At 42.0% G+C, this 14,361-nt stretch overlaps 1 protein-coding gene across 1 annotated transcript in view; it reads left to right on the forward strand.

Annotated features, from left to right (window-relative positions):
* LOC132832290 (uncharacterized protein C7orf57 homolog) overlaps positions 1 to 14,361 on the forward strand; it is a 145,540-nt gene that overhangs the window by 88,647 nt on the left and 42,532 nt on the right. Inside the window, exon 7 of the mRNA XM_060850169.1 lies at positions 5,977 to 6,110. Within this exon, the coding sequence (XP_060706152.1) occupies positions 5,977 to 6,110 (134 nt within the window). The remainder of the gene's footprint in view (positions 1 to 5,976; positions 6,111 to 14,361) is intronic.

Raw genomic sequence — 14,361 nt, forward strand, 5'->3', positions numbered from 1 at the left:
GACCTCAAATTTACCTGGACCATCTCAGACTCCTCCCTGCCCTTCCTAGACCTCTCCATTTCTATCTCAGACGACTGACTCAACATGGACGTTTACTATAAACCGACTGACTCCCACAACTACCTAGATTACACCTCCTCTCATCCTGCCTCCTGTAAAAATGCGATCTCATATTCCCAATTCCTTCGCCTTTGCCGCATCTGCTCCCAGGAGGACCAATTACAATACCGAACAGCCCAGATGGCCTCCTTCTTCAAAGACCGCAATTTCCCCTCAGATGTGGTTGACGATGCTCTCCACCACATCTCCTCCACTTCCCACTCCTCCGCCTTTGAACCCTGCTTGTCCAATCACCACCAAGACAGAACCCCACTGTCCTCACCTACCACCCACCAACCTCCAGATACATCGTATCATCCTTCGTCATTTCCGCCACCTTCAAACAGACCCCACAATCAGGGATATATTTCCCTCCCCACCCCTATCAGCTTTCCGGAAAGACCACTCCCTCTGCGACTCCCTCGTCAGATTCACACCTGCCACCAACCCAACCTCCACTCCCAGCACCTTCTGCTGCAACCGCAAGAAATGCAAAACTTGCGCCCACACCTCCCCCTCACTTCCCTCCAAGGCCCCAAGGGATCCTTCCATATCCATCACAAATTCACCTGCACCTCCACACACGTCATTTACTGCATCCGCTGCACCCGATGTGGCCTCCTATACATTGGAGAGACAGGCCGCCTACTTGCGGAATGTTTCAGAGAACACCTCTGGGACCCCCAACCAACCAACCCAACCGCCCCGTGGCTGAACACTTTAATCTCCTTCCCACTCCGCCAAGGAACATGCAAGTCCTTGGCCTCCTCCATCGCCTGACCATGGCAACACGACACGTGGAGGAAGAGCGCCTCAACTTCCGCCTAGGAATCCTCCAACCACAAGGGATGAATGCAGATTTCTCCAGCTTTCTCATTTCCCCTCCCCCCACTTTTTCTCAGTCCCAACCCTCAGACTCAGCACCACTTTCTTGACATGAAATCTTCTTCCCGACCTCTCCGCCCCCACACCCTCTCCGGCCTATCACCCTCACCTTAACCTCTTTCCACTTATCGTATTCCCAACGTCTCTCCTCCCTACCTTTTATCTTAGCCAGCTTGGCACACCCTCCTCATTCCTGCAGAAGGGCTTATGCCCGAAACATCGATTCTCCTGTTCCTTTGATGCTGCCTGACCTGCTGCGCTTTTCCACCACCACATTTTTAAGCTCTGATCTCCAGCATCTGCAGTCCTCACTTTCTCCTATGCTAACAAGCGTGGTATAACATGGCAAGTCAAGGAAAGAATGCAGTGGGCATGCAGGTACATGCTAGGTAAGTGACCACAAAGACAGCAAATGAGCAGCGCTGAGATGCAATCTGGTTCAATCTGTGAGCTGAGAGCCTGTCTCTGTATTCAAAGTATCCTTTCAATAGCCTTTTGATGTTAGTTGCTGGTGCACCTAAAAATGCAGGTCTCTACTTCCTAAGCATCCTGCAAGTGGATTCGAGATGTGCAATGCGGATCCTTGGGGGTTGGCAGTTACCAGATGCCAAAGTTTGCATGCATGCCCCGTGGATAGTGCGTTGAGATGCTGTAACATGATAAGCAATATAGGTACATTTTGCAGACAGCATTGAGTTGAAGTCACAGGTATCCTCCCTGACTTTCATGTGAAGAATTTTTGGTGAGTGGTAGAATAGGAAGCTGAATATCAATAAAGTGATATTTGCAATTAATAAGGTCGATAACAAGCAATGAACCCCCTCAATCAGAAAGTTTGCTGCTGCCTTACAAGAATCTCACTTCGATGCTCGGGACTTATTCAAATAATGGAGCTAGTTGTTCTCGATGTTGAGATAGGCTTCTCACTTGATTCTGCCATATTTCTTATCCTAACCCACATCATTCAGGTCCTCCCCATAACATTCCATTTTCTGGGGTCTAAATTAGTTGAAATTGTGTGTAACGATTGTGATGTATCTGTGTAATGTATCCTTGCAGTCATCAAGTGCAATGCAGGTAGTGCTGCAACTTTGTACTAACTGTTGACTTAATTGATCTGTATGCCTTGCTAAAACTAACACTATTTATTGACAAAGTACATCAGCAGAGAAAACATCATAATTGGCTAGTGTCAACTATAGCTGTACTGCTTATAGTTATTCTGCACCTCTTAAAGGCCATAGACCATATGGCACAGAATGAGGCGATCTGGCCAATCAAGTCTATGCTAGCTCTTGTAAAGCAGTATACTTTATTTCATTCACCCACTCTATCATTGCACACCAGCATGTTTATTCCTTCAAATGCCTACACAATTTCCTTTGGAAATCATTGGTTGTCTCTCCTTCCGCAGTCCTTGTAGGCAGTGAATTCCAAGTCATTACCATTCATGCAATAAAAGAGTGCTTCCTCTCAATAAAAAAGTACATTCCTTCCTTGCTTCTTATCCAAATGCTCAAAACTGTGTTGCCTAGTTCTCGTATAATAACTAACATAAACAGCCTTTCCTTGTCTACAATCTTTACTTTTAATTATTTTATACAAAATTATCAGATCTTTCCTCCTTTGCCCTGAGGTGAACAACTCTAGCTTCTCCAACCTAACATCATAAGTAAATTCCCTCATCATTAGAACCATTCTGGTAAAACTCTGGTAAGGTGCAGTGACCAGGATTGGATGCAATTCTATTATTTAATGTTTTATAAAGGTTCAGCATAACTTTTCTTTTGTGCTCTATTTATAATGTCCACTTTTCCACATGCTTTGCTAATTACTCCCTCAAATGTCTTCACACTTTCAAAATGAATTACACCCTGTCAAGAAAATGTCCTGGGAGGTGATTATGATTGGAGAGAATCGAACCTGGGCAAGGGTGAGGAATTGCACACCAAGCCAAAGAGTGGGCTCCAAAGTTTTTGGATACTGTACAGGGGTGCCGTGGGGGAGGAGGTGGAAAGATAGAGAGATGTTCTGTATGCACATAGAGGGAGAGATATCTTCCACCATAGTGGAAGAAAAGGCCCTCCAGCGATACGGTCAACTAACTGTAAGAAGAAATAGCCATGGAGGAAAAATCAACGAGTTGACTCTGAGAATATGAATGCTGTGTAAAAGAAAAGATCAGTGACCTTACAAGACAGTTCATCTTTATTCATTGCATATTAAATGCTTTATCCTATCAACTACTCCAGCAGCTTCAGCCATTCCTTAAATTAGAATATCTCCATCAATCATCATCACCCATCAAAAACCTCAATTTGTCAAGCCTCAAAGTGTCGGCCCTAAGTCTGCCTTGGCTGGAACAGGAATTGAACTTGTGCCATTGGTGTAATTCTGAACCATATGCTCCTCAATCAGCCAACTGAACAACCTTACCTCCGAGGCAGTCCATTTAAATAAGAGCTCCATCATGGACCATGGGCCTAGTAGCCAGGCACAATTTCCTTCACTACACTGCTGCTACTGGAATGGAAACAGCCACTCTTTGGTGCCATTTCCCTCCATCAATGCCCTCAGCACTATGAGTCCTCGCTGGCCTTGCTAATGTAGACATCATCAATGTCGCTGGATGCTGCACTGGTCCAAACTTGACTCCACCTCCATGAGTCACTACATCACCTGCTGAACAGTCTTGATTTCAAAGGAATGCTGCAATTAATTTGTATCTATTTCGAGATATCTAAATTTACCTAAACTACAATCCGAAAGGGGGGAGAAATCTCTTTTTCACTGGATTCTAAAAAATACGAACTGTTAACTGTTCTGTTTGTTTGAACTGAACTCAAGTTACAAGTTTTTTTATGTCATAGAAATTCAACTTTATAAACATGTCATTAATTAAATCAAAAGGTGCGACACTTTGAGACATTTAACCTTAAATCACATGCTTTCTTGTTAGTTCAATGTTGCAAATTACTTTCTGACCTCTAAGGATAAACAGCTATCTTCACAGAAGTGAAGTACAAATCTATGTTCTAAACATAAAAATTTCAAAAGTTAGTATGTTAATTTTAACTATAATTTTATCACTGCACATTAGCTGGGGTTTGAGAATACTTCCTTTTTAAAAACAAGCCACAGTAATTTTGGAACAGAGGGAAAAGGTTGTTTCAACATATTTCTCTTCCTTATACGTTACATTTATCTTCATTTCTTTCATGGTTCTGCACATATTCAGACCGAAATTTAAAGATTTTTGCTCTACTAACAGAAGTATTATGAAGCATGATTTGGTTATCAACTGATTAAAGCATTGATTCTATCCTAGATTGTGGGGATGGAACCATTTAAATGATCAATCTGTTCAGTTTGAACACAGAACCTCAGGAAACATATTTGGTCTTGTATACAGTTTAGTGCAGATTCACTGAATGATACCAGGGCTTAGAGGGTTAAATAATAAGACTAAGCTTTGTATATGTTGAGGTTGAAGATTTTAGAGTGATCTAATCATGGCCTTTAAAAGCTAAGCACCATCCAATAAAATGTATAGAAAGATAGTGTTCTCCTAATAGCAACATCCAGAACAGGGGACCATATTCTTAAAATCGAAGCTAAGCTGTTTAGAAATGAAGTCAGGGAGCACATTTTTAAAGAGATGGTAGTACAGTTCTTGAACACTCTACTGGAAAATGTATTGTGTACTACACCAATTGAAATTTTTAAGGCTGAAATTGCAAAATTGTTGGGAAAATGAAGCTGAGGTATGATCTAGAATGATCCAATTGAGCAGCAGGACTGTTTCAGAAGTTGGAAGATAGTTCCATGCTTGTGCAAACACAATAAAGATGTAAGCTCAGTGTACCTGCTAAAAAGCTGGAGAAGGCTCTGACACTCATGTGGAAGACAATAAAAACCCAGATAGGGCATCTTTGAAACAATTTATTTTTTTCCCAAAGGAAAACAGATCTTTAATTAGGAGTTATTTGAGATTTTTAGTAAGCTCCCACCAGGATCATAAAAGCTCCCAGCAAACGTGACTTCCATCAGGCTTAAAGAGGATATTTTGCCCAAAGTTTCAGGGTAGCCATCAGACATGCCCTCAGACTTGGCTGTAAATATTGCAGAATACCCGCTTTACTCTTGAGATCTGAGTTACCGGCATAGGAACCTTGAAAATTCAGATTCTGGTTATGGGCTATCAACTGAAGTTAAACCCTCTCCTAAAGCAGGAATTTCAACATATTGTAAACAAATACATTTTTTTTAAAAAAATCATGAGATTTGGGTATTGCTGGGAAACCAGCATTTATTGTTATTCATGTTGCCCAGAGACCAGTTAAGAGTCAACCATATTGCTGTGGGTCTAGAATTGTAAGTGGGCCAGACCAGGGTAAGAACGACAGGTTTTCTTCCCTAAAGAACATGAGTGATCTAGATGTGATCTAAAACAATTGACAATGGTTTTCAAAGTTGTCATTAGACTGATACCAGATTTTTAAAAATTGAATGGCAGTATTCAAACCCAGGTCCCCAGAATATTAACTGGATCTCTGGATTAATCATTTAGTATTAATACCACAAGGCCATCACCTCCCCACTGTTCACTATTTACATCTTTTGGTTTGAATCTTAAGATGTTTCAATCCAAACAGAAGTATCTTTTACAGGCAATTTTATAAAATGCATTTATGGATATGGAGCTTCATCTGATGGTAGCACAGATACCTGAATTCAAACACTGCCTGCCATACATCAGAAACACCTAGTCCCCGTACCATCCCAAGATTTACATAGTTTAGTTTGATGGACAGAGAGTTTGTGTGAATTGTATACCTGCATTCCTGATGAGTAAGGTTGGTGTGGGAAACTACATGAAAGGCACACAATTTTATGAATGTTTGTGAATAATATAGAACATAACAAGTAGAAAGTGGCTTTAAAATACAAAGATTCTGCAACACACTAATAATAATTAACCCTTTCCTTTAGGCCTTTACCAAAAAAGAATGAACCTATAAACTTCACAAAATTAATTATGAATGGGTATGCTGAGGACTACATTCAGCAGCGAAAGGACTTCAACAAGAAGATATCATCAAACATAACGGTTAAGCAACCTGGAGGTAAGGGTTTTCAGATCTGTTAGCATTTCTGTCATGCCATGGTAAGATATGATTTTACTCTCAATCATCGCATAGGAAGATAGTGATTGAAGGTTGAATGTTTTCCTATTCGGTCTACTTGCAGATTTCCCAACATTAGATAATAAGTTAATACTGGCAGGGACTTGAAGGACAAATAGAAATAGTATGCCAGCAAAAAAGGAAAAAATAAATGTATCTACACTAAATTTGTTAAATGACAGATCATGAACTAAGGGGCAGAATATTGTTTCTTTCAGTCTGAGTGTGGAAGTGGGCTAAAAACATGATGTACTTCCATGCTTTGTGGGTTGGGTTTTCTTGCGCAATTATATTCTTCTTAACTCATTACATCTGCATGTACAGGTAAAATGCTCAAATTAATAGGCAGAGACAAATAAACTGCAGATGCTGGAATCCAAAGTAAACAAGCAGGAAGCTGGAAGAAGACAGCAAGCCAGGCAGCATCAGGAGTTGGCGAAGTCAAGGGATGTTTTGGGTATACCTGAAATGTCGACCTCTCCACCTCTTCATGCTGCCTGGCTTGCTGTGTTCTTCTAGCCTCCTGCTTTTCCAAGTTAGTGGGCAGGCAAGCAGGCAGGAAGTTCTGCCTCTGTTGGAACCCTCCAGGCTGCAACTTCTAGGCACCATATTTAAAAGGCATCTGGATAGCACTTCACTCCCTGAAAACCCTGAGCATCACTAAACATTTGTTCATCACCCACCCATTACTGGAAATGTCATAGTCTACACAAAAATGGTGCCATGTTTTAGTGGCACATCCCCAGAAATTCTCTTAAAATCTATCCAGGAGAAAAGTTCCTTTCACAAGGGATGAAAGCAGGAGTCCATTTCAACTGATACAGGCAGCATGGACAGAGGTGACAGTGGAGGTCAGCACCCATTGATGACTGGCTGCAATGCTGCAGGATGATGAATGATCTGCACTTTCCTATGATATATGCCATTCTCAATGCTTCGTGCCTTTATGAGTGTGAGTTAGCATTGGAATATTTTGCCACTGCAGAAAATCATCAAACACAAGATTAGTGCTAGACATTTCATGTGCAATCAATGTCTGTTGCGTCATTGCAGCTATCAATGTAGAACTATTTGCACCACAGTGGCACTGCATCTCATACATTTTCTAGGGTTCACACTTAAAACATAAAAGAAGCTATGACACTCAGCAGCTAAGACCCCATTTGCTCACAGACTTTGTTTCACAACCAGTAGAACATACACATCTTTTTCAGCAAAGGCTTTTATGGAACAAGGACACAACCATGAGAGGTGACTTTGGGATGATGCTTTGTTAGTTTTCACCATCTGTAGCTCTTTGATAACACTGAATTATCTTAGTTTCAGAAACAAGCAATACCAATTCCTGCCATGCCACGTTCTTTTGACTGCTTTGATCAGCCAAATTCAATCGACGTTTCTCCACTTGCCTGCCCTGGTCAGGTTGCTGGTATCAGTCAATATGGCTGCCTGCTGATCAAGCTTGTTTAACTAGTGATGCATCACCCCTTAAAGACTAAGCATTTAAGAATTGCAAGCAAGACTGCATAGGACTCCATAGACTTCTCATGGTGTGGTTGACCCATTGAAGCTGCACCCCTTACACTGTTAGCATTTAAGAATTACAAACAAGATAGCAAAAAACGGAGACTTCCATAAACATTGGAGCAGGAATAGGCCATTCAACCCATTGGGCCTGTTCCACCATTCAGTATGATCATGGATGATCATCCACTTCACGACCTTTTCCCTTGCCTATCCTCATATCCAGTTATGTCATTGGTGTTTAGAAATCTGTTAATCTCTACATAAAACATGTTCAATGACTGAGCTTCCACAGTTCTCTGAGTTAGTAATTTCTGAATGTTCATAAACATCTGAATAAAACATTTCTCCTCATCTTGTTCCTAAGTGGTTTCCCCTTTATTTTGAAATTTGTCTCCTTGTCCTTGATTCCCTAATTAGGGAAATATTTATTTGCATTTGCATTGAAGTATTTTTTATGTTTCAATGAGAGCAAACATTCATTGTATTCTCTCTATGACAATAGTATGCTTCCTAAGGCAAGGGGATTAGAAAAAGAGCACAGTACATCAGATGCAGTCTAGTCAAGATTCCATAATCAATTTTCTCACCAACCTGTTCACATGTTATCACACACCTCTGGAACAGATGGGAGTTGAACCCAGGAACACTGTGCCATAAGACGGCCCCAAATATTTTTGAATCAACCTGTTCAGAGATGTTATTACACACCTTTGGAGTAGATATGATTTGAACATCAAGATTCTATACCAATAGAACAAGACTTTGTTACTCCTGTACTCAATTCCTCTTGTGAGAAAGGCTAATATGCCATTAGCTTGCTGCTAATTACTTGCTGCACCTGCATGTTAACCTTCAGCAATAGATTAATGAAGGCACTCAGGTCCCTTTGTGCATCCCACTTTCTAATCTCTTACCATTTAAATAATATTCTGCACATCTTTCCCTATTACCAAAGTGGAAAACCTCACATTTTTCCACAATGTATTCCATCTGCCATTCACTTGCCACCTCACTAAGTCTGTTTAACTTCTCTTGAAACCACTTTGCACATGTTCACATTTAGCTTTGCTGCAAACTTGAAAAAGTTATATTTGATGCCCACATCCAAATCATTGATATATGTTCTGAACAGCTAATCTTTGTGATACCCCACCAGTAACAGACTGCCAATGAGAGAATGATCTGTCTATTCCTACTATCTAATTTCTGTCGATGATCCCTTAACCCTAGCCAATATATTATCTCTTAACTCATGTGCTTTAATTTTGCTTACCAACCCATTGTGAGGGATATTATTAAAAGACTTCTGAAAATTCAAGAACTGCATTTACTCGTGTAAAAGTCAAACTTTTTAGACTACTTTTTATGATTTATGGGGTCGACTATTCCAAGGAAACTACTATTGAGGGGCTGAAATTAACACTACAGTCCATAATACTGTATCATAAACAGAAGCCCAAATGATCTTCTCAATGAATAAAGAAACAAACACAACAAATTATTGCACTGTTCAACATCTTCAGCCCTGAATAAAGCTTCATAATCATCAAGATGAATGACATCATTGTATAGATCCCTTTCAATTTTGCTCTCTGTAGATAGAGGTAGCAAAACACCTGCTCCTTCTTTTTCATCTATGTCATCCCATAGATAATTGTCCCCTGTACTGTCCAGTGCATTCTAAATTCCACATTTCTTGAATGATTTGAAAATAGTGTCAGCCTTTATTTCTTCCCATGAATCAATGATCCATTCACAGATCAGTGGCAGTGATGGATCCCGCATACTGCCTCTTTTCATGCTTTTCCTTCAACGTGCATCTAGTTATTCCAGTTCATTCTCATCATGTCATTAAATAACTTATTGATACGAACATCTATTGGTTGCAAAACAGTCTGCTGGAATTACAGCTACGTCAGTGTTATGCGATCAGGTGTTATCAAAAATATTCTTCACTGGATGTGATCAGCACTGGTCCCTGAGAAGCAAACTCCTTTCCCCCAGATGTGATTGATGATGCCCCGCAAATTCCCCCCAGACGTGATCGACGATGCCCTCCACCGCATCTCCTCCACTTCCCGCTCCTCCGCCCTTGAGCCCTGCCCCTCCAATTGCCACCAGGACAGAACCCCACTGGTCCTCACCTACCACCCCGCCAACCTCCACATACGTTGCATCATCCGTCGTCATTTCCGCCACCTCCAAACAGACCCCACCACCAGCGATATATTTCCCTCCCCTCCCCTATCAGCGTTCCGAAAAGACCACTGCCTCCGTGACTCCCTCGTCAAGTCCACATCCCCCACCAACCCAACCTCCACTCCCGGCACCTTCCTCTGCAACCGCAAGAAATGCAAAACTTGCGCCCACAGTTCCCCCCTTACTTCCCTCCAAGGCCCCAAGGGATCCTTCCATATCCGCCACAAATTCACCTGCACTTCCACGCACATCATTTACTGCATCTGCTGCACCTGATGTGGCCTCCTCTATATTGGGGAGACAGGCCGCCTACTTGTGGAACATTTCAGGGAACATCTCTGGGACACCCGGACCAACCAACCTAACCACCTCGTGGCTCAACACTTCAACTCCCTCTCCCACTCCACCAAGGACATGCAGGTCCTTGGACTCCTCCACCGCCAGACCATAGCAACACGATGTTTGGAGGAAGAGCGCCTCATCTTCCGCCTAGGAACCCTCCAACCACAAGGGATGAACCTAAATTTCTCCAGTTTCCTCATTTTCCCTCCCCCCACCTTGTCTCAGTCAAATCCCTCGGACTCAGCACCGCCTTCCTAACCTGCAATCTTCTTCCTGACCTCTCCGCCCCCACCCCCCACTCTGGCCTATCACCATCACCTTGATCTCCTTCCACCTATCGCATTTCCAACACCTCTCCCCCAAGTCCCTCCTCCCTACCTTTTATCTTAGCCTGCTGGACACACTTTCCTCATTCCTGAAGAAGGGCTCATGCCCAAAACGTCGATTCTCCTGCTCTTTGGATGCTGCCTGACCTGCTGCGCTTTTCCAGCAACACATTTTTCAGCTCCTTGTGTAGTCCGCCAGGTTGTAAATACCAAAATTCCTTTATCCATTTTCTACATCCACTTTCATCCATCCAACCTTGTGGATGCATATGGATGACAATTCCTTTTGGAAATTTCTTCTTTGGCAAAGTTTTTTTCTTAAAAAAACAGCCATCAGTTTTAACTTAGTGCCAACAGCAGTACAAGAAAGAACCAAAGTAAACCTACTTTTCTCATGGTCAGTGGTTCTCACCAATATTGTTTTTTCTCCTTTTTGGTTCACAATTCGATTCTCAGGCATTTAGAACATAGAACAGTACAGCACGGAACAGGCCCTTCAGCCCACGATGTTGTGCCGACCACTGATCCTCATGTATGCACCCTCAAATTTCTGTGACCATATGCATGTCCAGTAGTCTCTTAAATGTCCCCAATGATCCTGCCTCCACAACTGCTGCTGGCAACGCATTCCATGTTCTCAGAAATCTCTGTGTAAAGAACCCGCCTCTGACATTCCCTCTATACTTTCCTCCAACCAGTTTAAAATAATGACCCCTCATGTTAGCCATTTCTGCCCTGGGAAATAGTCTCTGGCTATCAACTCTATCTATGCCTCTCGTTATCTTGTATACATCAATTAGGACCCCTCTCCTCCTCCTTTTCTCCAATGAAAAACGTCCGAGCTCAGTCAACCTCTGTTCATAAGATAAGCCCCCCAGTCCAGGCAGCATCCTGGTAAACCTCCTCTGAACCCTCTCCAAAGCATCCACATCTTTCCTACAATAGGGCGACCAGAACTGGACGCAGTATTCCAAGTGTGGTCTAACCAAAGTTTTATAGAGCTGCAACAAAATCTCATGGCTTTTAAACTCAATCCCCCTGTTAATGAAAACCAAAACACCAAATGCTTTCTTAACAACCCTGTCCACTTGGGTGGCACACCAAGATCCCTCTGTTCCTCCACACTGTCAAGAATCTTATTCTTAATCCTGTACTCAGCTTTCAAATTCGACCTTCCAAAATGCATCACCTTGCATTTATCCAGGTTGAACTCCATCTGCCACCTCTGCAGATGGCAATTCTCTGCAGTATTCACATCCTATCCTTTGTTTGTAATTGTTCTGCTCTTTTGGCCTGGAGGATCTATCAACATAATGCAAGACCTGTCATGCCTTGAAAATGTTTGGCTGTTGATTTACAGCCTCAGCAATTCTTCACAAATAAGTTGTCCTCCTTGAGTGTAAGTTGAGAGTGTGGTGCTGGAAAAACACAGCAGGTCAGATAGCATCCAAGAAGCAGGAGAATTGATGTTTTGAGCAAAAGCTGTATCCAGATAGCTAAGTTCCCCTGTATCCCATTCCTCCTGTCCTTCTGAATGAGCCTACCATGGGGAACCTTATCAAATGCTTTGCTGAAGTCTGTATACACCACATCCACAGCTCGACCCTCATCAACCTTTCTAGTCACATCCTCAAAGAACTCGATAAGGTTTGTGAGACATGACCTGACCCTCACAAAGCCGTGTTGACTGCATTTAATCAAGCCATGCTCTTCCAGATGGTCATAAATCCTATTTCTCAGAATCCTTTCTAACACCTTGCAGACAACAGACGTGAGACTTACTGGTCTGTAATTGCCAGGATTTCCCTATTTCCTTTCTTGAAGAGAGGAACTACATTTGCCTCTCTCCAGCCCTCAGGTACGACTCCAGTGGAGAGCGAGGATACAAAGATCTTCGCAAGTGGTGAAGCAATTGCATTTCTCGTTTCCCAAAGCAGCCGAGAACAAACCTGGTCCGGGCCTGGCGACTTGTTAATCTTAATGTTTGACAAAATTTTCAGCACATCAGCTTCCTCTATCTCTATCCGTTCCAGCATGCGCACTTGCTCTTCAAAGGTTTCATTCACTACAAAGTTTGTTTCTTTCATAAAGACAAAAGCAAAAAACTCATTTAGGGCTTCCCCTACCTCCTCAGACTCCACACACAAATTCCCTATGCTATCCCTGATCGGCCCTACTCTTTCTTTGACCATTCTCTTATTCCTCACATAAGTGTAAAATGCCTTTGTGTTCTCCCTAATCTGTTCTGCCAAGCCTTTCTCGTGCCCCTTCCTGGCTCTCCTCAGACCATTTTTGAGCTCCTTCCTCGCCTGCCTGTAATCCTCTAGAACTGAGCTTGACCCTAGCTTCCTCCACCTTATGTAAGCTACCTTTTTCCTTTTGACGAGAAGCTCCACCGCTCTCGTCATCCAAGGTTCCTTTATCTTACCCCTTCTTGCCTGTCTCAGAGGGACATATTTATTCATCATTCGCAACAACTGTTCCTTAAACAGTCTCCACATGTCTATAGTGCCTTTACCATGGAACAATTGCTCCCAGTCCGTGCTTCCTAACTCATGTCTAATCGCATCATAGTTTCCTCTTCCCCAATTAAATATCCTCTTCCCCAATTAAATAGGCATTTCATCTATGTTTCCAATGCATGATACCTTGTAGCCTTCCTTCTGACGATTTCTGATTGGTGAACCTGTAATATCTTATCTTCCAATTCAGTAGGCAGCTATTGTGCCATCTTAGTTCTCTGCTGAAGTACTAAGTCATGCCTTCTCATAAAGCTTTGCACTATCCAGCACTTGTCTTAAAATCTGAAATTCCATCCTTCTTTGATTTGTTTCGTGCATGGATTAGTTTGTCTTCACAACTAACACATTTTTCATTTTGACGATTTTGAAGTACCCACTCAGCAACTCAGTTTTTCTCCAATTGTGGCCATTTACCTGTGCTGGCACACTTCCGTTTTGGCATTGTCTGAAGTTGATTTTCATAAATGTCCCCAAAACACAAAATTCTCTTGCTGCTACGCAATTATTTGTCTTCTCTGCAACTTCAATAATTTGTTGAAGCAGTTTAAACACTGCTGTATATGTTTTGTTTTTTTCTGGAGGGCATTTTTGCTCAAAATGATGAAGAAATTTCAAAACCTCAACTAAGCATATGACTGTATTCTAGGAGGTTGGTTGTTGCCTGATTCTTCAGTGCCAAGTTGGTGTGAATTGGACATCAAATCACATAATAGTACAAAAAAGACTTCATTTCCTCATCATAATATGTATGTGCTGAATAATACCTTAATTGTTGATTTGTTATCGATGAAGAACTAGAGTCAACTTTTACATGAGATATATGGAAAATTCCAGACTTATTGCCCAAAAAAAGGGGTTGAATTTTACGAGATCAACTTTTACTCAAGTATTGAATTGAATTTTGAATAGAATTTATTGTCACATGTACCAAGGCACAGTGAAAAACTTTGTCTTGCCAGCAATACAAGCAGATCACAGAGTTAAGTAGCATAGATAAGGTAAATAGCGGCGAAATCAAAAACACAGGTACAAGCGATTGTTAAAAGTTTGTGACTCCATTCAGTATTCTAACAACAATAGCATAGAAACTGTTTCAAAACCGGCTGGTGCGTGTGTTCAGACTTCTGTACCTTCTCCCCAGTGGTAGAGGCTGTAGAAAAACACTGCCAGGGTGGGATGGATCTTTGAAGAGGCTGAGGGCCTTTCCTTGTCAGTGGGCCTGGTAGATGGATTCTGTAGATGGGAGGTTGGCCTTTGTGATTGTCCAGACCAAGT

This window comes from Hemiscyllium ocellatum, chromosome 34 (genome assembly GCF_020745735.1).
Source record: "Hemiscyllium ocellatum isolate sHemOce1 chromosome 34, sHemOce1.pat.X.cur, whole genome shotgun sequence".
In the NCBI taxonomy this organism is placed as follows: domain Eukaryota; kingdom Metazoa; phylum Chordata; class Chondrichthyes; order Orectolobiformes; family Hemiscylliidae; genus Hemiscyllium; species Hemiscyllium ocellatum.